Source organism: Panthera tigris, chromosome D4 (genome assembly GCF_018350195.1).
Source record: "Panthera tigris isolate Pti1 chromosome D4, P.tigris_Pti1_mat1.1, whole genome shotgun sequence".
Lineage (NCBI taxonomy): Eukaryota > Metazoa > Chordata > Mammalia > Carnivora > Felidae > Panthera > Panthera tigris.
In genome coordinates this window covers 69769753-69796222 of record NC_056672.1, presented here as the reverse complement: position 1 = coordinate 69796222, position 26470 = coordinate 69769753, and the positions used below count along the sequence as shown (strand labels likewise).

General features: G+C 42.9%; 1 protein-coding gene across 6 annotated transcripts in view; it reads right to left on the bottom strand.

The window, feature by feature from the left end:
• PALM2AKAP2 (PALM2 and AKAP2 fusion) overlaps positions 1–26470 on the bottom strand; it is a 505394-nt gene that overhangs the window by 463541 nt on the left and 15383 nt on the right. For 2 of the 6 annotated variants that reach the window (XM_042965227.1, XM_042965226.1), the window contains exons 2-3: positions 18671–18834; positions 8689–8752 (exon numbers count right to left, since the gene is read on the bottom strand). In XM_042965227.1, coding sequence (XP_042821161.1) covers positions 8689–8752; positions 18671–18710 — 104 coding nt within the window. In that variant the 5' untranslated portion in view covers positions 18711–18834. Of the gene's footprint in view, positions 1–8688; positions 8754–18670; positions 18835–26470 lie in introns of those variants that run through there. The other 4 variants (XM_042965217.1, XM_042965223.1, XM_042965222.1 and 1 more) reach the window with 4 other exon arrangements.

Here is a 26470-nt window from a genome sequence, read left to right as displayed (position 1 = left end):
CTTCTAAATTGTGTTTTGTAGACCTTCAGCATCATAATTGTGAGGAATGCTAAGTGCAAATGAAGATTCCTAGGCCATATTTAGACCTCCCAGCCCCAAACAAAATATCTGTGGAAGGAGACAAATTATTTGCATCAAGAAAACTTTCCCCAGGTGATTCTAATGTACACTAACCTGTTTGAGAACTACTATTAGGCCTTCTCACAGGCTCAGAAATTCACCTTCTTATCTTTTAAATACATTCTAACCACCTTCTCTAGGCTTCAGATTCCTGCCATTTCTCCTATCTCCTCCCCCTCTCTATCTGCTACCCATAAGTAGGTCATGAAAGGAGGAACCTTACATACTCTTGGGCATGACCCAGTGCAGGCAGGTCTAGATAGCACCTGGGTCCCCAGAAGAACATGAAGAAGCTGAGGATTTGACTCAGCCTAAGAACTGCCCTTGGCTCTATGTTCAGACACAAGAAATATTAGTTCTCAGGGCATCTGGATGGTTCAGTCAGTTGAGCATCCAACTCTTGATTTCGGCTCAGGTCATGATCTCATGATTCATGAGATCAAACCCATGTCGGGCTCTGCACTGAAAACTCAGAGCCTGCTTGGGATTCTCTGCCTCCCTCTCTCTCTGCCTCCCCCTACTTGTGTTTCTTTCTCTCTCTCTCTCTCTCTCTCTCTCTCTCTCTCTCTCTCTCTCTCAGAATAAATAAATAAACTTCAAAAATAGAAATATTAGGGGTTTTTTTTGACAGTGTGTATAAGGGAGGAGAGGGGCAGAGAGAAAGGGAGAGAGAAAGAGAGAGAGAGAGAGAGAAAGAATCTCAAGCAGGCTCCACATTCAGCAGGGAGCCTGATGCAGGGCTTAATCCCATAACCATGAGATCATGACCCCAGCCAAAATCAAGAGTTGGATGCTCAATGGACTGAGCCACCCAGGCGTCCTAAGAAATATTAGTTCTGAGTCAGCTAAGACCCTAGGAGGTGCTAGAGATAAAATACTTTCTATCTCTAGAAAGACCAGTGCAGTACATGCTAAGAAGTATATAGTTAAGAAGAAATGCAGTGAAGAATGGGGAGAGCAAGGGCCAATAAGGACACTTGTCACTCTCAACACCAGCAGCCATGACCCTTCTTGAATGAGTAAATGCTACTGTGGAATGAGTGATTGGATTAATTAGTTTAGTACATTTTGGTCACCAAAAAGAGCAGCCACAACAATTTTCTAATTGCTGAGATTAATGGCCACTTGAAAAAGGCATATAGGTGCTTTATATTTGCCATGAAAACGACAAATATAAATTTCAGAATTATAAATATAAGTTGCAGAACGTCATCTGCAACTTTCAGTAATGTCTACAAGGAAAACTGGTGGGAACAGATTCAATCAGTTTTAAGACTCCAGAGGATAAACATGGAAATGCTCTGTCATGACGATTCCACTAGGAAAGAGCTCTGGAAATGTGTGGGAGTCTGATTCAGAACCTCACAAATGTGAAAGAGAAACAGTAAAACTGAGAAAAGCCAAGGCCAGAAGGCTGCCCTGCAGAGACAATACTGTCCATTAGCTAATTCTAGGCTATTCCGCCTAACCTCAAGGAATCTGAGCTCTTTCCAGATTCTAATTTGACCATACATTTCCTCTATGAGATTATGATAAAAGAGGGTATGAAATAAAACAGATTCTTTGGAGAGAATGGAAAACAATGTTCTATGGGAAAGTTGAGAAAATTAGCTGAAATATAAACGTTAATTCTGCCACTGGGACATGAGAGTTTCTACAAGCATATAATTTCCCTGCTGAATCTATCTACAAAAACTTTTAAAATCTGGAACATGCAGCACATTCCTTATAAGAAGATAATACTGTGATTCCTTCGATCAGGGGCCACATCCTTGTGGTGGGCTGACTCCAAGATGGTTTCCAATAATCTCCACCTCAGGCTATTCAAACCTCCTCTGTAATCCCCTCTCTCTCTTGAGAATGGGGTGGCCAATAGAGTACGGTGGAGGTAATGGGATGTCACCTATATGATTATTATAATCTCTGTCTTTCTCATAGATTCTTGTTGCTTTTTCAACTTGTAAACTTTGATGAAATAAGTGGCCATGTTGGAGAGGTCCGCATGGCAAAAACACCCAGGGGCCCCTCCAGCCAGCAGATATGAGGAATATGAGGCATTCCGTCAAACAGTCCTTCAAGAACTGAACTTTGCCAACAAACTGAATGAAATTAGAAGTGTCTCCTTCCCCATATAAGCTTTCACATGAGACCACAGCCCCAGCTGGCAATTTGATTGCAGCCTTGTGAGGAACCCTAAAACAGAGGAATCAGCTAAACCCAGATTCTTTACCCACAGAAACTGTGAGTTAATAAATGTGTATCATTTTAGGTCACTACACTTGCAGTAACTTGTTACACAGCAATAGATAACTAACGCAACCCTGTTCTGAGCTGAGATATTGAAGGAAGAATGTCTGGGTCTCACAGTTCTGAAAAACTGTTGCCCCTGCCTTTTCTAGAGTCTGTGAAATAAGACATACTCTTCCAAGCTGGCTGTATCCAGCACATAGATGACAACTTTGCAACCACAGGAGGACTCCAAGATGTGCCAAATGGGAGAAGATTAAGCCCATAAAGATACTTACTGATTTGTTAAAATAGGAACTGGCTTGGTTTATTTTCTAAAGAGCCCTTTAAATCTCAGAAAAGAGGATGATAAATTGAGTGCCACATCCTCATTTTCAGTCAGAGGCTTTAGTTATAAGTAATTCCATGTGCTGGAACCATCATCTCTCTGCAATGAGGCTGCCATATGAATTAAGCCTTCATTTTCTCGAAGCCAGAATTTTTTTTAATGATATCTACATCAACACACATACCCATGCACACACACACACACACACACACACACACACACGGCTGTTTTTGTGGGAGGATGTATTCATTTTAACTTACTTCTCAATTGCATCAGCTTTTTTTTAGTGTAGTGATGAATGGATTCAATTAGATGGTAACCATATTTGTGGTTGGCATATCAAAGTGTTCTCTTTATTTCCAAAGATTTCATAACGTGCAATGACTAAAGGCCAATGACTAAAGGCATCAATGCCTTTCTTTGCTGTCTTTCCAGGCCACACCTGTATGGAGCTCTTCCCTGAAACACTTGTCAAGAGACAACAAAATTCTTTCTTCTCCTTTTACTCCTCAGGCCTTGCTAGACTCAGCTGTCAATGGAGTATAAGTAAGGCCTGGGTAACCCAGGCTTCTCTTTGTGAAATCTGTACACCCCTATTACAAATTTCAGGGATCCACAAGATTATCTTCACCTCTGTCACCAACTGCAAGTTAGACTATAAGGTCCTTAAAATTACAACTCTAAAAAATGTGGAGCTGTTGAAAGTTTTTGAGCAAGGACTTACCATGACCAGAACTGTACTTTAAAAGAATTGAATTCAGGCAGGATCAGCTTCATGGCTATGCAAACTACACAGTCATATAAGGGCCCCAAGAATAGAAGGGGCCCAAGCTTTGTGTAAGGCACTGCTGTTGTGTTGAAAGCTTGAGTAATTTTGAATACATGCCCATGCATTTCCATTTTGCCTGTGACCTTCAAATTATGTGGCTGGTCCTGAACTTATGATGATGGTAATGAGTGATTAAGGTAAAGGGAAGTCAGGAGGCAAGGAAACCAAATAAGAACCCAAGAGCCATGAGGGAAAAAAGTGGGGTAGCCTTTCTGATCTTAGTAGATACTATAAGTATTTAGGGGTAATAAAGAAAGCCTTGGGTCACAGACCCAAGGATATTCTTTGAATACCTCAGCCCCAACTACATGGAATGATTCTTCATTAAATACATAGGTCAGGAGGAAATCAAAATGCTACAGAAATACTTGAAAATGTTTAAGCAGGGATATTACATAAGATTCACTCAATATTCATTGAACACCTGCTATCTGCCAAGCATAGTGCTGGAATTAGGAACCTAGTGGCAGCAAAAGATTGACAATACCTGCCATAAGTGCTGCCATAGTTGGGAGAATTTTGAAAACAGTATTATTCAATTATGGTCACTATATAATTTGATTATCATAGAAAGTGACAAACTAAAAGAGAATGTAATGGTTTGTGGGGGGAAATGGGAGAACAGCATTCTGCTCTTAAGAATGCTTTGAAGACATATCAATAAGAAACTGGGGTGGAGGTGAGGCATTGGATCCAAGATGAATTTAAACCCCATGTCAAGCAATGTGCCATTTTAAAATGCAGTGCTAGCTTCTGGGATTTTAAAATCAAGACAACAAATCTCTAAGAATACAGTAGTCTTTGTGTTATGGGTCAGCTGCAATTTTTTTTTTTCATTTTCAGTAGGCACAATGACAGAAAATGACCAGCTGGGACCTCGCTGGAAATATAGAGAATGATTTAGGATCATTCCAGTCTATATAGGCTGTTACTTAGAACTGGAACTAAGCAAAAGAATAGAACCCTTGCCAAGGTAATAACTCTGTAGCCTTTGTCTACATTACTAAGAACAACTACATTTTTTTTTAAGACCAAATACCTCACCCAAACATCCTTACTGGTTTTTTCTTCGGTGTATTCTGCCTACCTCAAGTTAAGAGTTCATGGCCATTGGCTTATACAACCTGGGAAAAAAAAACTAATGGAATCCATCAGGTGGTCGTTGAGGGTGAGCTGGTTAATGGCTAAGCTCGCTCTTGAATTTGTATTACCCTCTCACAGGGGCAGGGCTTATTATTATTATTAGTAGTAGTAGTAGTATTTTACCATGAAAACAGGAGGATGGCAGGGAAGGCAGCAAACAATGCAAATGCAGAAACACGGCTGCTCCCTGAGATTTTTCATCTCCTCCTCAGAATGTGAAGTGAACAGACACGGGTGTCTGTGCTGTTCGTTTTCTTTGTTCCTTCCTATCCCTTCCCTTATAGGAAAAAAGCCTTTTGACACAATCATGCATCAAAATTAAGCCTTTTGGGTAACAGGTATCGGCAAGAGAGAGGTGGGTTTGTCTGGTAGGTGCCCCGTTCTGAGGAATGCAAAGATTCGCTGTTAGATAACAGATGTTAGATCCGCTGTTAGATAACCCAAGATGCAGCAGTCTCAGACCAAAAAGAACACACAGTGCCCCAGGCTTGGCCAAACAGGGTAGCAGTTGGATGGAACCAAAACCCTGGGAGGTACAGTGGGAGGACAGAGAGAAGGCAGAGGGGCTGAGAAGAAGGAAGTGGGGGAAACCTGAGAAGGGCTCTCTGGGCACCAACCCAGAGTATAATGTATGTATAGTACACTTTGGTTCACCCCCTGGGATGATGGTAATTTGTTCTGAGGGGGACAGTTCTCCCAGCACAGAGTTGGTCCTGCATGCCTTCCTAGCTCTGCAGGGCATCATGACCCCCAGTTACACAAATTTCACAGCATGAAGTCTTCTCAGCCTCTAGGTCTTTACATACACCATCCCTCTGTCCCCATTTCTATTCTTCTGTGTTGACAGCCATTTAAGACTCGAGTTGCGTTCTATCTTCCCTTAGGAACTTCCCCTGACCTCTACAGACAGTTATGTTCCCCTGTTCTAAGCAGTCAAGATGTTCGTATTCACTTCCTGGACATCTCTAACAAGTTGTAAGTAACCATCACTTGTATAATTATCTCCTTCACTTGATAGTGAACTGCCCAAAGGCAGACTGGGTCTTATTAATCTTGCGTCCAAACCAACTGGTCACTAACCCAGTGCCTGACACCTTATAGGTGTTTAATTAGTGTTTAGTGAATGAAAAAGCCAAGCACAAAGGACCAGATTTTACATACACATGTGCTACCTACTTGGAGATATATGCACAGTGTAGGGTCTTGGAGACCCAAAGGTCATACTTTCCATGGTATCCTGTGAAATGTGGGATAAATGGAAACTGTCTTGCTAACCTAAGAAGAGCACACATGGTCAATGCTCCCCTCTAGGAAGCCCAAAGGAGGATCATCATGAACTGCTGTGAAAAATGGGAATGATGTGGAATGAATTCCTCAGACTCCCCAGGAAATCTTATTCATTCACAATCTATGGTGTCAGAGTTCTGTGTACTCTTTTCTAATGATCAGTCCTTCTACCTGTCAACTTTCAAAGAGCCAGCAAGGGCAGAAACAATCCGTCTTTGTCTAATTAAAAACATTCCCACAAGTGTCTAAAGACCAAGTGACCCATGAGTTCAGATTCCCATGGAAGTAACTATTGGGAGGTCCTGCCAGGTGCTACCTTGGCCATGGCCTCTTCTCCAGTGTGTTGTGCATTAATTTTGTATTACTCTTGTTGTCGTGCATTACTCTTGAATGGTTCTTGACATTTGGGTAGAATTGATAGAATCATTTGCAGAAAAGAGTACCTATCTTCAAAATAGGTGTTTCCTCTTAACCTAAATGATACGAGTTAGAATTTGTATTTTAGGGGCACTTGGGCAGCTCAGTTGGTTAAGCATCTGACTCTTGATTTTGGCTCAGGTCATGATTTCACAGTCATGGGATCGAGCCCCAGGTTGGGCTCTGTGTTGATAGTGTGGAGCCTGCTTGGGATTCTCCCTCTCCCTCTCTCTCTGCCCTCCTCCACTCATGCACAGGCTCTTTCCCCCTCTCTCAAAATAAATAAACATTAAAAAAATAATCATTAGGGCGCCTGGGTGGCTCAGTCGGTTAAGTGGCCGACTTCAGCATGTCGGGCTCTGTGCTGATAGCTCAGAGCCTGGAGCCTGCTTCTGTTTCTGTGTCTCCCTCTCTCTGCCCCTCCCCCATTTGTGGTCTGTTTCTCCCTGCCTTTCAAAAATGAATAAATGTTAAAAAAATTTTTTTAATAATTATTATACTACCCAAAAGAGGCATATGGTAATAATAGGAAAAATCTTTATCTATAAAGCTTTTTTATATTTCAGAATATTTTCATACATAGTATCTCACTGATAAACTCACCAATAATCCTACAAAGGTAGCCAGATCAGGGGCTGTGACTACAATGTTAAGATAAAGGACCTGGACCCAGAAGAAGGGTAAGTGACCAAAAGTACAAGGTTCAAAACCTTAATAAAGTTTTACCTGGTTTTGCCTAAAATATAAATGGTGATGTTTCCAGATAAGATTAAAGTATAGCACAGCGATCTAACTCACTGCACCAACTATTTTGGGTTCTCAAAGTATGGAAAGGGCCCAAATGTCCATCAACTGATGAGTGGATAAAGAAGATGTGGTATATATATTCAATGGAATATTACTCAGTGATGAAAAGAATGAAATCTTGCCATTTGCAACAACGTGGATGGAACTAGAGTGTATTATACTAAGACAAATATCATGTGATCTTGCTCGTATGTGGAATTTAAGATACAAAACAGATGAACATAAAGGAAGGGAAGCAAAAATAATATAAAAACAGAGGGAGAGATAAACCATGAGAGACTCCTAAATACAGAGAACAAACTGAGGGTTGCTGGTGGGGTGTTGGGTGGGGAGAAGGGTTGAAGGGGTGAGGGGCATTAAGGATGGCACTGGTTGGGAGGAGCACCGGGTGTTACATGTAAATCCATAAATTCTGTTCCAAAAAAAAAAAAAAGAAAAAAAGAAGTGAATATGTGACAAAAATGGCCCAAAGAGCAGGAGCAGGAAATGGATTTAAACTCTTGTTAGATTTTGCATTGTTTGGAAAATGGCAATTTGAGTGAGACAGTAAGTCAAAGATGCATATTTTAGTCTCTAGATCAGGTATCAGGACACTTTTTCCTATAAGGAGCCAGACAATGAATATTTTAGGCTTTGCATGGAAAAAAAAAAAACTATTTTGGGTTCTCCACATAGGCACATGGTGGGTTTGCACTTCTGTGCCCCTTGAAGTAAGGTGTGGCCAAGTGACTTGCTTTGAAAGGCTGAAGTTTTAGGATCCAGTGCATAAGTTATGACACTTCTTCCCTCTGCTATAGCAACCAGCACCACTTAAGTAGTGGCAGCTCCATCAGCCTGGGCTCCAGAGTAAAGATGATGAGGAACAGAGCCTTCAGCTGACCCACAATAAACCCAGGCAAGCAATAAATTTCTGTTTTATTGAGATATATTGTTACCACAGCACAACCTGACTTACCGTGCCTGCTACATTACACACATGGGCTTACATTCAAGGGCCCCACTGAAATGACCAAAGAACCATAAAAAATAGGGGGAAATCACATCTCTCTAGGAGCTAACAAAGAGGACCATCCATAAGCCGTAAGATTTGAGGAATTTCAGCAAGATAAAATGAGTCGAAGGATGACAAGGGATGACCCAATATTCCTTCTTTAAACAAATTAATATCTTATAAATTTTTTCTTTTTCAAGCTAAATAAGGACATGGTGAAGAGTCTTCACATACGTACACACACACACACACACACACACACACACACACACACACACTAATGCTCTCCGAGTTTATACTGGTTTTGGAGAAAGAAGTGTCTTAATAGTTGTTGGTGGGGCATGCTGTGACAAGCACTTACTTTGTTCCGGAACATGTGTCTCAGCTCTCCCTAAGATAACACACAATATACACATACAAGCTAGAGCTCACCTCCCACGTGGAGGTGGTGGTGTGCAGTGACTCAAAAACTATGTGCTGAATCTGATGGAGTGTTGAGTGATGGGCACACTGACCCACCTGTTTTCCAGACAGCGTTCACATGGCCCCTGCTTGAAAGACTCTGTCTCCCGAAGCAAAGCTTCTGAAGCATGAAAGCAGAAACATATTTCACATATTTCTGTTGTCTTTTAAATCACAGAGAGTAAAAATAGAAACAGCACTACGCGAGATGTTATTTACACTTTGGGCAAAAAGGATGTCAGGGTGAAATGCAGCACATTCAGACTGATGGGGTATGCCCACCACACAGGGAGTACGAAAGGGAGAGGTGATGGGGCGTATCAGGTCATGGAAAGGGCAAACACACCCGAAGGTAATCCCTGCCTCTCACATTTAGCAGCTGAGTTGTCTTGGCAAAGATTCTTGTTAAAGCTCAGATTCTTGGTCAATGAAAATAATAAATAATAGCTGCGAGTGATCATTGACATGAAGGTAAAACAAAATCATATGTGTGCAGAAGTGCTGTGTAAATTATGAAGTTCTGGTACAAGTGGTAATTGCTTATTCTTGGGCAGGTCTGAGCATTATAAAGTTCTTCCTTAAGTAGCTTAAAGCTACCTCCTCTATCTCTCTAAGTCTCTAGGTTTAGTTCCCGACAGTTGACATATGTTGGAAGGAAGCGAGGAAGGAAGGAAAGAAGGAAGGGTGGGAGGAAGGGAAGGGAGAAAAAGAAGAAGGAGGGAGGAAGGGAAGAAGGAAGGGATGAAGTGAGGGAGAGAGGAAAGGAGGAAGGGAGGAAGGAAGGAAGGAAGGAAGGAAGGAAGGAAGGGAGAGAAGAAAGGAAGGGTGGATGTAGGGAGGGTGGGAGGAAGGAAGGAAGGAAGGTAGGTAGGCAGGGTGGGAGGGAGGGAAGGGAGGAAGGGTGGGAGGAAGGGAAGGAAGGAAGAGAAGAAGGAAGAAAGGAAGGGAGGGAGGGAGGAAGAGAAAGAAGGAAAGAAGGATGGATGGAGGGAGGATGGGAGGAAGGAAGGTAAGAATCCTCATTTTGCCCATTTAGATCATACAGAATTAGTCTAATTCCTCTCCAGATAAATATATATTTGCTTAAAAACATGTTTCCTACTTTATTCCAGGAAAGGATATAAGGGAGCTTACAAGGATGACTAAAACACAACAAAACAGCACAAAATTTAAATGGTGCAGAAGTAAGAACAATACACGGAAAGAGACAAGAATGAGCTTGGAAGAAGAGGGGCCCTCACCCTGGCTATAGGGAACCACCAACTGGTTCCAAGCCTTGCCTTCAACACAAGACAAGAAACAGCATCATACATACAGTTCCAACACCCATGAGGCAAAAACAGACACAATATTCAAGAGAAGTACTGATCTTTTTGGTAGAGAAGATAAGAATTTTCCCAAGAGGACACAGTGGAAGGAAAGGATGACATCCTCAGCATTGCTTTTCCACAGACAGAATAAGTAGTTTCCTAGGAGCTCAGTCCCTCAGGACACTAATATGGGTTGAAGACATCAAATCAAGAAGCATTTCGGTAAAGCAAAGTGCATACCCACCAGGACAGTGCAATCCACCTTCCTGGGTCTCTTTGATCCAATGTGACTCAAAGGTATATGTCAGATTCTCTGAAGGAAAGAATAATCAGCATGTCCCTTAAACAGTGGTCCCCAAGCAGCCTTCAAGTCCCCACTAATGCTCAGCTCGGCCAAAGCATATGTAGAACAAATAATGATAAACAATACTAAACACAATACCATATGACCAAGAGCTCTTGGTGCAACTTAAGAGAACAAGATGGAATCAGGAAGACAAATCTCAACTTGCTTATCAGAGATAAAATCAAAACCACAAGACAGAGTTTCCTGTCATGTGAGAGGGACCACTTGACAGAAGTCCGTCTGAGGCTGATGGAGTTGAGGGCACCTATCTATTCCACCTTCATTTCTGCCATGGAGTTTTATCCACAGGATAAAGACAAAGATAAAAAGCCCAACATTAGGAATATGCTAAGATAATTTGTGCTGAAAGCAGATTATGTATAAGCATATGACAGAGTAAAATATTTTCTCAGAAAAGAGAAAATTCACCTTCCAAAAGAGGAGTCAAACAGAGGCCTCTCAAGGGAATGTAAAAGGATAAAGCACCCAGTTTTCTCATGACAGGGTTGGCTCCCCTCCTTGATGGGCTGGCCCTCCCTTCCACAGGGCTCCCTGCTTATATCAAGGCGAGCTCTCCGGGCCAAGGGCAGGCATTTTCATAATTTCCTGATGGGAAGTAAAGCTGAAGCTTGTAAAGGTCAGATCAGCTGTCATTAAATGGGGATCGTGGGAGAGAGAGTCAAAAGGGAAGCCTCAAAACTCATTGCCAGAGAGAGGAATCAGATCATGAACCTGATCTGGGGAAAAACAGAGAACACCATCTCTCAGGAAAGACATAATGAGGGGGAAAGAGTAATAGTAAAAACAACTACTCATAATTTATTGAGCATGTTTTCTATCGTGGACACCGAGCTAACTCCTCTTCATGCATGACCTCAATTCCAAAATTAACTCTGGAAGTACATACTCTTATTCTCTCCACTTTACCTAGGATTCAGCTGAGGATGAAAGAGATTAAGGAATTCTTTTGACGGCTGGATGAGGGGTACAGGAAGGCAGACAGGCTGAGAGCGATGTTCCCTCAGGGAGCATGATGTCTCTCAGTGGAAAGCTACAAAAGTCTCCAGTAGAGGATTTGTTAGAGAAGCTCTTCAAAGAGTTGATACTTACTTCTCTGCGTAAGCTGGATTTAGGTTCATTTATTCTCTAGGCTCTGTGTTCTCAGTAAGGATGATATCATCCCCACAGAGGCAAAAACTGATTCTTGGGATCTGTACTAGGTTGAATAGTGTCCCCAAAATTCATGCCCACCTGGAACTTCAGAATATGTCCATGTCTGGAAATAGGGTCTTTGCAGATATAATGAAGGTAAGGCATGAGATCATGCTGGATATAATTAACATAAGGCATGAGATCATGCCGGATGGGATCACTCTCCAATGAGACTGTCCTTATAAGAGGCCAGAAAGAACAGAAACCCAGAGAGAAGAAGGCCATGTGAAGACAGTCACTGGAGTGATGCAGTCACAAGCCAAGGAATGGTTGAGGCCACCGGAGCTAGAAGCAGCAGGGAAGCGTTCTCTAGAATGTTTCTGAGGAACACAGCCCTATCAACAGTTTGATTTTGGACTTCTAGTCTCCAGATCCATAAGAGAATAAATTTGTGTTGTTTTAAGTCACCAAGTATATGCTATTTTGTTATGGCGCTCCTAGGATATTAATATAGGTAATATAGGTAAAAAAAAAAATCTTACCCTTTTCATGTATAAAACACAGGCCTATATACAGTAACATAAACAGATATGGGATATTAAATTTTCATGGGAGGAGGAAATTAGGGGAAAAAACATCTGAAAAAGCTCCTTGATGGGTCATAATGACTAAAGGGTAAGAAACCTTGCTCTAGGCTGCAAGGATTGAGAGAGAGGCTGGAGGAGGAAGATGTTTTGGTCAAAGGCTGCTTTCTACAGTTGCTAACCTTGTTCTTCTTGTTCTTGCCATTTAAACTCAATATTCCCGATTGTTTCTTCTTCCATTCTGGCCCAGAGGCTATTATTACAACTTTTACAAAGTTTGTTCTCCTATCTATTTACAATAGGATTTGTCCCCAAATGTGACAGAGCAGTCACCTGCACTGTCTCCCTGTGATGTAGTCTCTTGTCACAGGCATTGTAAGGCAATGTTGATGTTTCTGGACTCTGCCTTTTTTTCCCCCACGGAATATCCAGCTTTATCTCACAACCTTGATATTTTACAGGAAGATTAAAGGTAGTTAGTTATGTCTCCATTAAACTTGCTTTTCTCCTGATATTTCTAGTATAGCTAAAAAGAAATTATATACAGTTGTTCATTACACAGGCCTTCGATGAAAGCCATGGAAGCAGATCATAGTCCCATAAAGACTCTTCAGTGAACTGCCTATTCTGGCCTGATTTGGGTCTCAAAGAGAGGGAGAGTCTGAGATGGCTGGTGGAGCTCCAACTTTGCCCAGGATATTGACAGAAACCATTTGGCAGTCAATGCAAAATGAAGGTGTCTAGAGACTTCCCAAAAGGTAAGTAGCCCTGAGTATTTGATGTGTTTACGTTTCTAAATTCTTCACAGCCGCACACAGGGAATGTGATGATGTTGGCCCCATAGATTTTGAGAGCAGGCATTACCCGCCCACTTCTACTACGGTAGAATCTTAATTGTCCTGATTCCTCTGGAATGTTTCCTGTGGAACAGAACAGCCTCTGGGCAAGCACAGTTTAAGTTAGAGGGTGTCAGGACAAGATCACTCTCGTAGGATGTGCTAGGAAACATGAGGGGGTTTTCAGTCCTTCACTCTTCACATTGGGACAGGCTTGCAGATTTGTCACAGAAGTCAGGAAGGGGCAGTTGTGTTTTGGGTTTTTTGTTTTTGTTTTTGTTTTTAGAAAAAGGCTTGTTGTGCTGTGGCATTTCTCCTCCCTTCCAAATAGGGAGTAGGAAGGAAGGGGGAAGTGGTTTTCACTTTAAGCCACATAAGGCTACCAACCTGAAGCTACTTTCTGGTTTCTGAGAGCTTGATACAAATACCCTAGTGATGAGACTAGAGCTACATTCTGGAGTCCTAGAGTTTGGAGCTGCCCCATACCTGAAATTGTCAACATGTGAAAGGCTGGCTGGAGGGACCACTGGGGATAAAGAAGGCTGCACTGAAATTGGCTTGCACTTGAAAAGTGTGGAGGGGCCAGAGATGCACATATGTTTCCCACATATTAGATATGGATCCCTCAGAAGGGAAGAAGCCTCAGACATCTGGCAGGACAAGGGATAAGTCATCTGGAGGGACAACCCCACCAGAAAGGGTGTAGAGGGAGCCACTGAGAGTCAGGAACTTTCCAAGGAAAGTGCCGTATCAAGGAAATGAAACAGGTGGGCTCCAGGAAGGAGATCTCTGAGGAACCCAAGAGAACACCTGTGTAGAGGCTGGCAGTTATCCACTGGCCCCACCCAAGGGCACTGATGTGAATTACAACTACAGCAGTCAAGGGGAGCCTGGGTGACTCAGTCAGTTGAGCGTCCGACCTCGGCTCGGGTCATTATCTCGTGGTCACGGAGTTCGAGCCCTGCATCGGGCTCTGTGCTGACGGCTTGGAGCCTGGAATCTGCTTCGGATTCTGTGTCTCTCTCTCTGCCCCTCCCCCACTCATGCTCTGTCTCTGTCTGTTAAAAATAAACATTAAACAAATTTTTTCAATAAAAAAATAAAATAAAATAAACTACAGCAGTCAAAGTAAGCATTTTCTGCCTCTTCTCTCTCTCTCTCTTTCTGGCCCTAACCCTGGAGAAGCCAGAGCAACAGAACAGAGGACAAATAGCATAAGAGTGAAGAACAGTGAAGAATCCAACCACACCCACTTTCTCCCCACTGCTAGCCTCCTACCTGACAGAGGTCCACACTGTGGGGGAGGAATGGCTTTAAATTAGATGAAAGATTGAAGTTTGCTATTCAACAGGACTGGACTTAACTAATGCCTGGAAAATTAGACAATGTCCAAACACCCGAAAGTTACTGGAAAAGCTGTGGGAACTGCCCAAAGTTTCATCCAGGTCAGAGAAAGACAAGTCAATGGAAAGGTTTAGAGAAAAAGTAAAGTTCTGCTTATTCCTAAGCTGGTCGCCTGATGCCTCTTAAAACAAAACTGCATCTAAAAGGTTTATCAGATTAAGATAGCCCATAAGATATATCATCAAATGCTGAATGAATTAACCTCATTTAGTTATATAGGCAATATTATTCAGCTGCCTCAATAGTTTTAGTTTTAAGAATTTTAAAAAATAAAGATATTGCTTCTATGTGACTTCATAATTGATGCCTTTTACAAGGGTAGACACTGCAGATGACTCAGAAATTCTAAGCAAATGAGCTTAGGATTTCACATTTGACATGCCCACAATTACTGATGCTTTATTTCTTTTTTTTTTTTTAAATGTTTTTATTTATTTTTGAGACAGAGACAGAGCATGAGCAGGGGAGGGTCAGAGAGAGAGGGAGACATAGAATCTGAAGCAGGCTCCAGGCTCTGAGCTGTCAGCACAGAGCCTGACGCAGGGCTTGAACTCATGGACTGTGAGATCATGACCTGAGCTGAAGTCGGACACTCAACCAACTGAGCCACCCAGGCGCCCCTGATGCTTATTTCTTAACCTGAGGAGGCATTGAGGCCTTGGGTGATTTATGTCTATGTGCTGTTTCTTGGAGATAGCCAAGGATATTTGGAAGGGAACCCTATTTACCTTTCAGTCCTGAGATTACTTTCATAACCACTCTCCTCCTCTTCTGACCTGGGACAGTCTGCCATTCTCCTCCAGTCACGACCACCTTCTGGGAAGCTCCTGCCTAACTGGGGTTCTGATCTCTTCCCTATCTGCAACACCCTAGACTTAGGAGCAGGTGTGTGTTGGGAATTCTACAAAGGCATAGGGTGCGGTGGACAATAATAAACAAATTTTCTGGCTTTTAGTGAATATCTCATTCTGTTGCATACCCTTTAGTTATTTTATTTTCAACTGGTCAAAGAGCACTTTCCATCCTGATTCAATCCTCAAGTAGTTCTTTGGCAATTATAGTTTTCAAATACCTTGGTAGAGAGTTTCTGTGTGTTAAGAATCCAAATGCTCTATGTTGTAAATGAACTTAAGCAGCATTGGTCATCCAAGACTCTCTAGTTCATTGTCTTGTCCAAACCAAAAAGTTCAGGGAGTAGGAATCAGCTACTCACCCAGGTTTTTATGAAAGCAAGTCTCAGACTAAATTCTGCCACATGTACAGATATTGATTAAACAAACCTTTATTAGTAAGTAGGCATAAAACATCATACAACCCCTTTTGGTTTATAGGTACTCTGACCCAACCTTACAAGGAACATTAACCGGAAGCAGATACCACAATATTCCGGAGGCAGGATTCTGCCATCCTATTGTCCACAGAAAGCAATCAAAATCATCCCACTCTGGTTCAACACAGGACCACTTAGGGACCAAACCTCAAGGGCCATCCCCAAAAGAACAGGCTATCGGACTTGCTAAGGTAGCAATTATCTCTAAAATATTACAGCCAATCGCCATATCTGGAAAATATTCATTTAAAAAAATTTTTTTAGTGTTTATTTATTTTTGAGAGACAGAGCATGAGGGGAGATGGGCAGAGAGAGACACACACAGAATCTGAAGTAGGTTCCAGGCTCTGAGCTGTCAACACAGAGCCCAACATGAGGCTGAAACTCACAAACCACAAGATCATGACCCGAGCCGAAGTCAGACGCTTAACTGACTGAGTCACCCAGGTGCCCCTGGAGAACATTTAATTTTACTAAGGAAAAGCTTATTTCTAACATCTGTTATGCAGATTAACAAGACATAAAGTTCATCCATGAAAACCCATTTTTGACATTCATTATGTTAATTAATAAAGTCTCTGGTGGTGATTGAGATACAGACAACTTAAATGGCATAGCAGGTGCCTGTGGGGTATGGACTTGAAAATGAAATGCAGTTGATCACCCCTGGAGAATGGGTCATTGATGAGGACCTTAGAAAGTAGTTCAGATTTTCTCCCTCTCTCTCTGTCTCTGTCTCTCTCACACATACACACACACATACACACACACATAAACACACACACACACACACACACACATCCATGCTGAAGTCATTTAAAGCAAATTACAGACATCATATCAATGTACAAATAGAAAAGATCACCTGCCCAAAGTAACTCTTTTGGTATTGTTGTAATTGACATTCATGATATCAAGTAGAAAACGCATTTAAATGACACAAAAATAATGAAATGTGTTCCTTTTATTCTTGCAAACTCCACCTTTTTTATGTTTTTAATTTGGGAACATAAAATCATAAATTAAGTCAAAATCAACTACAATCCTATAAAGAACTTACAGGAACTTCTAGTCTTCTATCTGCTCACACACTTAGACCCACTTTAACCCTCCCCAGGCCTGATGGAGAGTGAATACACACCAGAAACTAGAGAGAGCGTATGGAGAGAGCCACTAGACAGGAGCTGTAGCCTGCATTAGGGAGACACAGCCAAGCCACAGTGACCCAGCAGGGAGGGAGTGACAGGAATAAAATCAGGTCCCCAGCCTGTGCCTCTCATTAGTCAAACCCAGCCAGAAGCCAGAGGGCAAGAAAGCCCTCCGATGTAGTCACAGAGGAGGCGGATGTAGGGTCAGCCTCCCAACACGGAGCAGTATAAAGGATGGAGAGGGAGTCAGGAAAGGCAAATGTTCCACGACTGCGAGAAATAATTTTTTATTTTCATGCATAAAGTCCACCACAACGTACACATTTAAAGAAAGGTAAGTGTATAACAAATAACTTCAATATGAAGAAATACTATTGATGAGCACAGTAAGGGGGGGGGGTTCTCTTCAGGACAGGTGTAAAGGACCCAGCTGCCTGATCTGCTGACAAATAAAGCTACAAGTGAATTCTGATGCAGGACTGAGCAAGCCAAACCACCGTGGGACAGGCAGGGTGGAAGGACTGACATTTGGCAGGGACTCCTGTGTGTCTGGATGGATCGATGAGGTGAAAGTCTGTTTTAAGAGGCTTCTCATAATAACGGTTCCCATTTTTCCAACCCAAACTACTTGCCAGGCCCTGTGATAAGTGCCTCACACACATTATCTCATTTAACACAAGACTTGAAGTGAATATTATTTTCTCATGTTTTTACGGAAGAGAAACTGAGGCTCATAGAAGTCTGGTGATGTGACTAAGGTCACACAGTCACACTCCCACTAAGTGATGGAGTCAGGAGTTGGACCTAGATCTACAAGAGTCCAAGGCCAGTCCACTTAGCGACTCCGATAGATAGCTACCACCATTAGCAGTCCCACCTGTAACTGCTTTATGGCGGAATAAACAGTGGAAACCTGGTGAGTAAAGATTGAGTCTCTCCAGGGAATGTCTGCCAAGCATTAAGGAAACAAGAAAAACATCTGAGGGTGCTGCCCAGGTTATATGGTCATTAAAATAATGGTAATAAAATACACATTGATCACTTTTGGAGATTGCTAGGATATCAACTCATTAGGATACCAACACACAAGAAGCAACTAATCAAATCTGAAATGTAGGAATTTCTGCAGGAGAAATGACCATATTTCTTCCACAGATGAATAGCATGGCAGAGGTGCTGAGAGGGGGAGGGGGATTGTTACAGATCAAAAAAGATTTCAGGGAGCAACTGCTACTAATTTTTCCAATGTATGGCCTTTTGTAACCATTACTTTCCCTACAAAGAATTATTTTCCAAGGTGACCTAGCCCACCTTGAAGCAGGACTCAACTCAACATTTCTTCTCAGCCTGCAGCACCAAATATTCTTCAGAATCCAGAATAAGCAATATAAACTCTCCTAGATTTCGTCGATATGGTGGAGGGAGGATCTCCCACCCCACTAATCCCCATGCAACACACGCCTTCTCCCAACCTTCCTCCTGGCTGCCCCGTAATCAGTTTCTCCTAGAATCCCAGGATGCCGAAGGTTAATATCCCAGGATGGCTTTGATTTCAGCAAACAAAGCAGTGTTCAACCAAAACCATTCAATGGGAAAACTATGAATTACAAGTAATTTTTTTCTTTTATAATTTTTCCTGTCACACAAGCTAATGTGTCCAATTCCTTAGACTACTACGCAAACAACATACAGTCATCCCCTTTTACCTGAGGATACGTTCCAAGACCCCCAGTGGAGGCCTGAAACCACAGATGGTACTCCACCCTACACACAATAATGTTTCTTCCTATAGCTCCATATCTGTGATGAAGCTGAGTGCATAAATTAGCCACAACAATAACTAATAATACAATAGAACAAATGTAACAATACACTGTAATAAAAGTTATGTGAATATGCCTCTCTCAAGATATATTGTGCTGTACTCACCCTTCTTCTTAGATGATATGAAATGACAAGATGCCCCCATGATGAGACAAACGAGGTGGATGACGCAAGCATTGTGACGTCACGTGACACAACGTTGCTATTGACGCTCTGAAGATTCAACAGAAGGAGGAGCATCCACTTCCCCAAGGCGGTTGACACGGTAACTGAAACAATGGAAAGCAAAACCCTAGGTAAGGGGGATACTACGTGGTCAAACCCAGTCAGGGTTTTGAAACTGAAAATTTCAAATTTTCTCCCTTTCCTAGACAAACACTTGAATTCATTCCAGTTTAGTTATATCTATCTTCATGCGTAGAACACAGAACGACGTGTAAAGTCATGGTCTGAGATTTTAACGAGCAGGAAAGGACCCTAATCTCTGCCATTCTAATAATTCTACTTCCCCTGATGTGGCTTCATACCCCTAAAACTCTTAGAGGGATCACTCTTCCTCTAAGTTATTTATGTTGAGATTCCTGGCAACAGAAATTCTCTTTCACACATGCTTCTCTTAAACCACATCTTTCCTCCATCCTATACTTGTGACATTGTTTTCACACTGAAGGGTTGACATCTACAAGTTCTCCCAATTAAATATAATTTTAACAGATTAGTCTATCATATTGCTCTGTCGACATTTTGTACACCCCAATTCTACTACCCAGCACATTTCTATATTTCTAACTCCTTTTAACATCACATCTGAAAATTTGAGGCATGTGCCATCTAGATTTCTAGATTGCTAAATAAGGCAGAACTGAGGGCACAGCACTGTCACCTGCCCTAGACACCTCTCTCCAAGTTAACTTTTCTCCATTAATCTAAATTCCTGATGAGTTCTATTGACCACCACATTATTTTCTAACTGTTCCCAAGTAAGATAGTTGAATGTTCTTCAGTTTTTCCAAGGATCACATCATCTTCCTGTTCTATAATTCTGTAATCCACCCTTTTCCTGTCCTGAAAATCAGAGATTATATGCAAAGTGTGCAGGCAATATATTACTTAAGAGTGACATATATATAGAAAGACCACATCCCTGTAGATATTGTAGATTTGAATAGGTTTACAGCCTGCTGGGGATATGTAAAAACCCCCTCCAACAATGGAGTCCCAAACCCTTAGACACTTCACTTCCTGGTTCTTTTTCTCCTCTCCATTTCAGGGGCTTATTTTTCATGGGCTTTGCAATGAGCATGCACCGAAGAACTGAAGTCTCTGTATCACCTCAGGGAATGTACATTTGTTCCAATCAGACTACTCTTTGCCCTATATGGGCATAAGTGACTTCTGTATAAGGCTGTAACCTCTGTAGTGCTCAGCCAATGAGGAGTCAGGGGAGGGACTTCACACTAGCAGATAAATTGCCTGCTGTAAGTGCCCCAATTGTGCCTGTCCCTCAAACACCCGCTCTTGCAAGAATGTTAATTAAAGCCTTGCTTCACTGTGCTGAGTCTCTATGTCCCTCCTTTGATTGGGTCAGTGGGATTATTTCTCACATGGTAGAAGGCCATGAAGCATCCTATTCTCTAAAAATCACATTATGATAATTTTTCAAAAGATGGAAGCAAGTATGTTGAGAAAGAGGTGCCTTTTGGGGGCATCTGGATGGCTCAGTTGGTTAAGCATCTAACTCTTGATTCTGGCTCAGGTCATGACCTCACAGTCGTGAGATCAAGCCCCCGTGTCAGGTTCCACACTGAGCGCTATCTTCCTCTCTCTCTCTCTCTCTCTCTCTCAAATAAATAAATACACATTTTTTTTAAAAGAAAGAAAGAGGTTACTTTTGCTATGTCACACAAAGGCTTCATATGAGCCAGTGGTGGCTTTGCTGAAAATTACATTAACTCACACCATAACTGAATGTTTGGGTCCCCCAAAATTCTATGTTAAAACCTAATCCCCAGTGTGAGGGTATTTGGGGGGGGGTCTTCAGGAGGTGACTGTGTCACGAGGGTGGGGTCCTCATAAATGGGAATAGTGCCCTTATAGAGGAGACCCCAGAGAGTTCCCTTGCCCCTTCTGCTCCGTGAGGACATAGGGAGAAGACAGCCACATATGAAGTAGGAAGCAGTTCCTCACCAGACAGCAAATTCTGCCTGCACCTTAATCTTGGATTCCCAGCCTCCATGTTTTCTGTTTATAAACCACCTAGCCTATGGTATTTTGTTACAGCAGTCTATACGGACTAAGACAGCTCCCCTCCAATCTACTGGACAGCACCAATTTTCAGTATAATCTCTCACAGACTGTTGACAACAACTTCATACGGTTCTACTCCTTTAATCTCCAGAATATGCTTATCTGGGCCTAGCTCTATTTCCTAACCATATTTGGTTGCAGTTCCCTTTTCACACACTTTGTTCTACCCTTTCCAGTTTGAAGACCATATCCTTGAGGGAGAGAATGGAACAACAGATTGGAATCATTCTCCCTTCTTTGTCAGCAGCCTGGGGCTAACCTATGACCATGTCACTTTCTCCTTTTTTCCCTAATGGGATCCCTTCCTCCCAAGCTTCCTGTCCCCACACTCTTCCCAAGTGTGGTCCATTGTCCAGGGTTTCCTCTCTGATCCCATTTCACTGATAACTGCCCTTGATTTAGTTTCTGTTCTCACACCTGTCTCCCTGCTACTTGTTCTCATCAACTTAATGTGATTATCAGGTTCTTCCTCCTTTCTTGAATCAAAGATCTCTTTTACTGGGTTCACTTTCCTTTCCCCACAACATCTAAGCATACATTTTTTCTGAGTCAGCTTCCTGTTCTGAAACCTGCCATTCAGTCCATCAGGACTGGTCCCCAGCTGGCCTGCCACTTGCCCAGTGAAGCCACCTTTTTCCTGTCGCTGTGAAAGCCTCCCCTGAGGCAAAGCTGTCATTACACCTGGCAGACAATGTAGGCTGAGAAACTCATGATTCCTTTCTTTTCACTCTAAAATTCTCATTGATTTTTCTTCAGAGGGACAATAAAGCAATTTCTACCATAAGGTCATCAATGCCTTTCTTTTTTTAAAGTTGCCTTCAATGTGTCACTTTCTTGGAGAAATGCTTTTTCAATCTCCTGCTTTCTAGTTTTACTGTTCTCAGTTTGCAGGTATCCCCCTCTGTCAAGAATTGCCTTTGTTTATTATTAACTTAATTTGGGGCTGCTGGTCCATGTCACAGCACCTCCTCAAGTCATCAGAGTTGTCAAATTTCTAAGGATGGGAGACCCCAGGGACGCCTGGGTGGCTCAGTCGGTTGAGCGTCCGACTTCGGCTCAGGTCACGATCTCGCAGTCCGTGGGTTTGAGCCCCGCGTCGGGCTCTGTGCTGACAGCTCAGAGCCTGGAGCCTGTTTCAGATTCTGTCTCTCCCTCTCTCTCTGACCCTCCCCCGTTCATGCTCTGTCTCTTTCTGTCTCAAAAATAAATAAAACATTACAAAAAAAAAAGGATGGGAGACCCCAATTGTAAGATTTTTGTCCTAGCAAACTGACACTCTTTCATTCACGCATGCATGCGTTTCTTCTGCAAATACGTATTGAGGATCTACCATGTGGCAAATATTGAGATAAATGAACTCACAATCGCCATCATCAGAGACCTAAAGTCCTATCTCAAATATAACTAGAGCTCGGTGAGACTCCGTTCGGTGCATGAAGTTGTAATCAAATAAACTATAGTTTGATAAACAAAGGTAATTAAAAACAATTCAAATCATTATCAGTAGCAGGCCGAAGACCACACTCTTAGTCCCCATCTAAATATCCTAACATTCCCTTTGCATACGTCTCCCATTCTCCGTCTTTCCAGCTGCTGGCAGAACTCTTCTGGACACTCTGGGTCACCATAAAACACTGACCTGTTGTAGAAGCATCTCTCACCTCAGCTACAAGCATGTAGATATCCAAGATAAAATGCACAAGTCTCTCAAAATGAGAACTTTTTTCAAAACATATATGAATTAGAAAGCAAGAAAGAAAATTCACTGATGGAATGAAGGAGAGATATCCAGCACTCGGCTTGACCCAGGGGCCAACCCTAAAGCCAAGTGGTTCACAGAAAGGTAACTTGACCTGGCCTCTAGTGGTCGGGAGGCTCGGGGACAAGGGGCAAAGCCTCACCTTCTTGCAAAAAGAGAAGACAGAATGGACCCCATACACCATGCCCTGAGTTGTAAAGGGTTACCTGGGGCGTCAGATGGAGGCCAGAAAATGCCACACACTAACCTGGAGAAAGGGAAGGAGACATCAGCACCATGATGCCTGTCTGTTCCACATCCCAGGGCACTCTCATCCTGCCCCTCTATCTAGACTCAGACTTACTCCCACACACACCCAACGCCACAAGCACGCCCTGAGGCCTCCAGCCATGTCCAGCTTCCCTTCCCGGAAAGCTCCACACTCCACCCACCAGGACTAGGCCCTGGACCATGAGCATCACCCATGGTATTTAAAAGAAAGAATAGAATAGAATAGAATAGAATAGAATAGAATAGAATAGAATAGAATAGAATAGAATAGAATAGAATAAAAGTAAAATAAAATAAAGATAAAGATAAAGATAAAGATAAAAATGAGATGTGGTTTCTGTCTCCTGATAGGACCTTGACTGCTATGCATTATCAATGCCATTATAAGAAACTCTGAGTATCCCCTTTGAGGGAGGTCTCATTGACAGTTCCAAGGGCAAGGCCAAGTGAATGAACACCAAGTCCCATATTTCATGCAGGCTGGATTTCCTCAGAGACTGAGAAATCTTCAGATCTGGGCAACTTCCACATTCTTAGATAACCTTTACTTACAACCGAAATATAAGGATTGGCTAAGTCGAGGGTCAAAAATGGCTTTTAACACAGGAGAAAATATCATTCAGAGTAGCACTCTAGCTCCCAAAACAACGCATGAGTTCCTGTTGGGCGGATTTTTTAACTGCGATTTTGGCTTTGCCAATCTTAACCTACTGCTTCTGCTACATTCACTTAGAGATAGATAGGCTTGTCTGTTCTGGAAGCATCTTCTCAGCAGGAGAAAGACAGTGAAAGGTTTGGCTCAGAGAACACAAGTGACTGGATATATTTGGCCCTGCAGGTGTTTGGATACACATTTACTAAGCAGCTACCAAGTCTGCATGTCAGAAGGACTTGGGGAATACTTTGCGCTTTGTGCCAGGAAAAGCAAAAACCTCCTATATCATCTCTTTTGTGATGAGAAGCACAGACACCTGATGGAGATAGGTCTACAATGAAACCATCACTCTCTGTCCTCTCAGCCCATTTATCCCTGTGGTCACAGGACTCCACAGCCAAGGCTCCAGGCCCCAACATGAATGTGTCCCCGGCCTGTCCCCAGTGTGCTGGCACTGGCACTGGCTTCGGGGTGAGCTCGGGGCTGAGCAAGCCCGGCACATATTTTCTTTGTAGTGTTAACATGAGCTAAAACTTAGACAAAAGACAAAGTACGGTACACAGTGGGGAGAAATCCTCCTCGCTAATCTTTGCCAGAAGTGACAACATCAGGCGGTGCAGTGATGGCACCAGACGCACCCCTGGGGCCTCGCCATGGACACCAGCATCACTCTGTGGGTGCTCACAGCCACAGCAGGGGTGAAGAGCCACTTTATGAAGTCTCAAGGGCAAAGGCATCAGAAGAGTCCTCTGTAGGCAAGAGAGAAGTGCATGGACAGAAGATTGGAAGTGGCAAAAGAACTGACAGTTCAAAGAAATCACAGGAGACATACCCTGGGACACCCAGAGGAGGCCCCATCAAGCTCCAGCGGAAGGCCAGAGTGTCAGGACTTATAGGACACAAGCGGGGTCTGGGTGGTTTTTTGCCTTATGGGCAGGGTGTGCTAGGTCCTCAAAATGAAATGGGAACTCTAAGCCTCAGGAGAAGACTATGGGAGGAAAAAAGAGAGGGGTCTAGGGAATGAGGTATGATCATCATAGGGAAGCTGAAGCCCCTTCAGCCAAGGTTTCTGCAGCAAGCAAGGAAGATGCAAAACAGAATCATAATTCCCTTTTCCTGCCTTACCTCTGTCCTCCCCATCATCCAGCTTTGGGCACTGACTTGAGCTCTTGCAGGAAAACAAGTGATCAGATCTCCATCAGAGCGAAATGTTTAATCAATCTAGGGAATGCGGGCAACGCATGGGCTTCTGATAGGCATCACATGGATTATTAAGCAGAGAGGAGAACTGACCAGCTGGCAACTCTTCAGCCTAAGAAAACCACGAGACTGATTCCCCAGGTTCACTACCCACTTACCCTCCTCCCACAGCCCCCAGCTCCTAGAGAACAGCCAGACACCCCTTGCAAGCCGCATGGGACGTTCCTACTTCAAGCCCAAGCCACCCCTGCCTGCCATGAGAGTGTGCAGAAACACAGGAAAGCCAGCCCTACTTGGAAACCTCAGTAATTACTATGGGAACCTGTCGGATGCCAGGAGGCTGGGAAGACGGCTTAATTAAGTGCAACATCTGACAGTTCTGATTGGGAAATTGAGGACACAGTAAGAGGGTGCCATTCAGGCAACAATCTGTTCCTTTTGTTAAGACACAGGGAGGGTCTCTTCTTTTGCCTACAACAAACAGGAGGGCTGTAATTACACAATGTCAAACTGCAGCTGAGCGTGCTATTTTAGATTTCATATTTTCCTGAAGAATTTTACAACCAAAAAGATGAAGTGCCTCCCCACTTGAACGGTGGCTGTATTTAAGGTACTTGAGATCCTATAACACTCTACAGTCCTAATTCCACTTCTCACAGCGAAGAGGGGGTAGCAAGCCAAAATCTGGTGGTTCACACCGCATGTAGCGAAAGAAGACTTGTGTGTTAGTTTCCCAGAGTTGCCATAACAAAGTACAACAATTGGGTGGCTTAAACAACAGAAATGTATTGCCTCACTGTTCCGAAGGCTTGGAAGTCCAAGGTCAAGGTGTTGGCACTTGGTTCTTTCTAAGGGCTGTGAGGGAGAATCTTCTCCATGCCTCTCATCTAGCTCATGGTAGTTTGCTGGCAATCTCTGACATTCCTCAGCTCGTAGATGCCATCAGCCCAATCTCTGCCTGTTTCATATGGCATTCTCCCTATATGTGTGTCTATCTCTGTGTTCAAATGTCCCTTTTACAAGGGTACAGTCACATTGGATTAAAGACCACCCTAATGACTCATCCTAACTTGAACATTTTCAAAGACCCTATTTCCAACAAAGGTACATTCAACAGGTACTGGGCAGTAGGACTTCAACATCTTTTAGACGGACACCATTCAACCCATGCCACTTTGGTTCCAATAAAATCTCATGAGGATGCCCTCTGTGGGAAACAAGACAAACGGAGACACACACACACCTTCTCTAATTGACATGAGGGTGCTGAGTTCCCACCACCCCCTCAGCACCGCCCCCATCCAGTAGTCTCCAGAGGTCTCTGTAGGGTGTAGCTTAACTTTCCCCAGTTTTAGGGCAACTCAGAGGAAGGGGAGCTGGAAGGGTTTTCCCTTTTTTGTTTTGTTGTTTTAATGAGCACGTGTCAAAAATTTATTTCATCATTAATACGAGCGAGAACCGTAAGGTGTTAACAACCAGATCAAGAGCATTCAAAGAGCACACACAGCAAGGCAGTTGGAATGCTGAGATGAATTTATAAATAAATGCAAGCCTAGCCAACATCCACAGTGCAATAACCAACTGCATCTCCACTGGACAAACTTCATTTGCATCTCTATGGGCAAGGATCATTTGCATTACTATCACTTTTCTACAAAGGGACAAAAAAGCTTCAAAGCAATGAAAGATGCAGATAACCAGAAAGGGTGCCAGA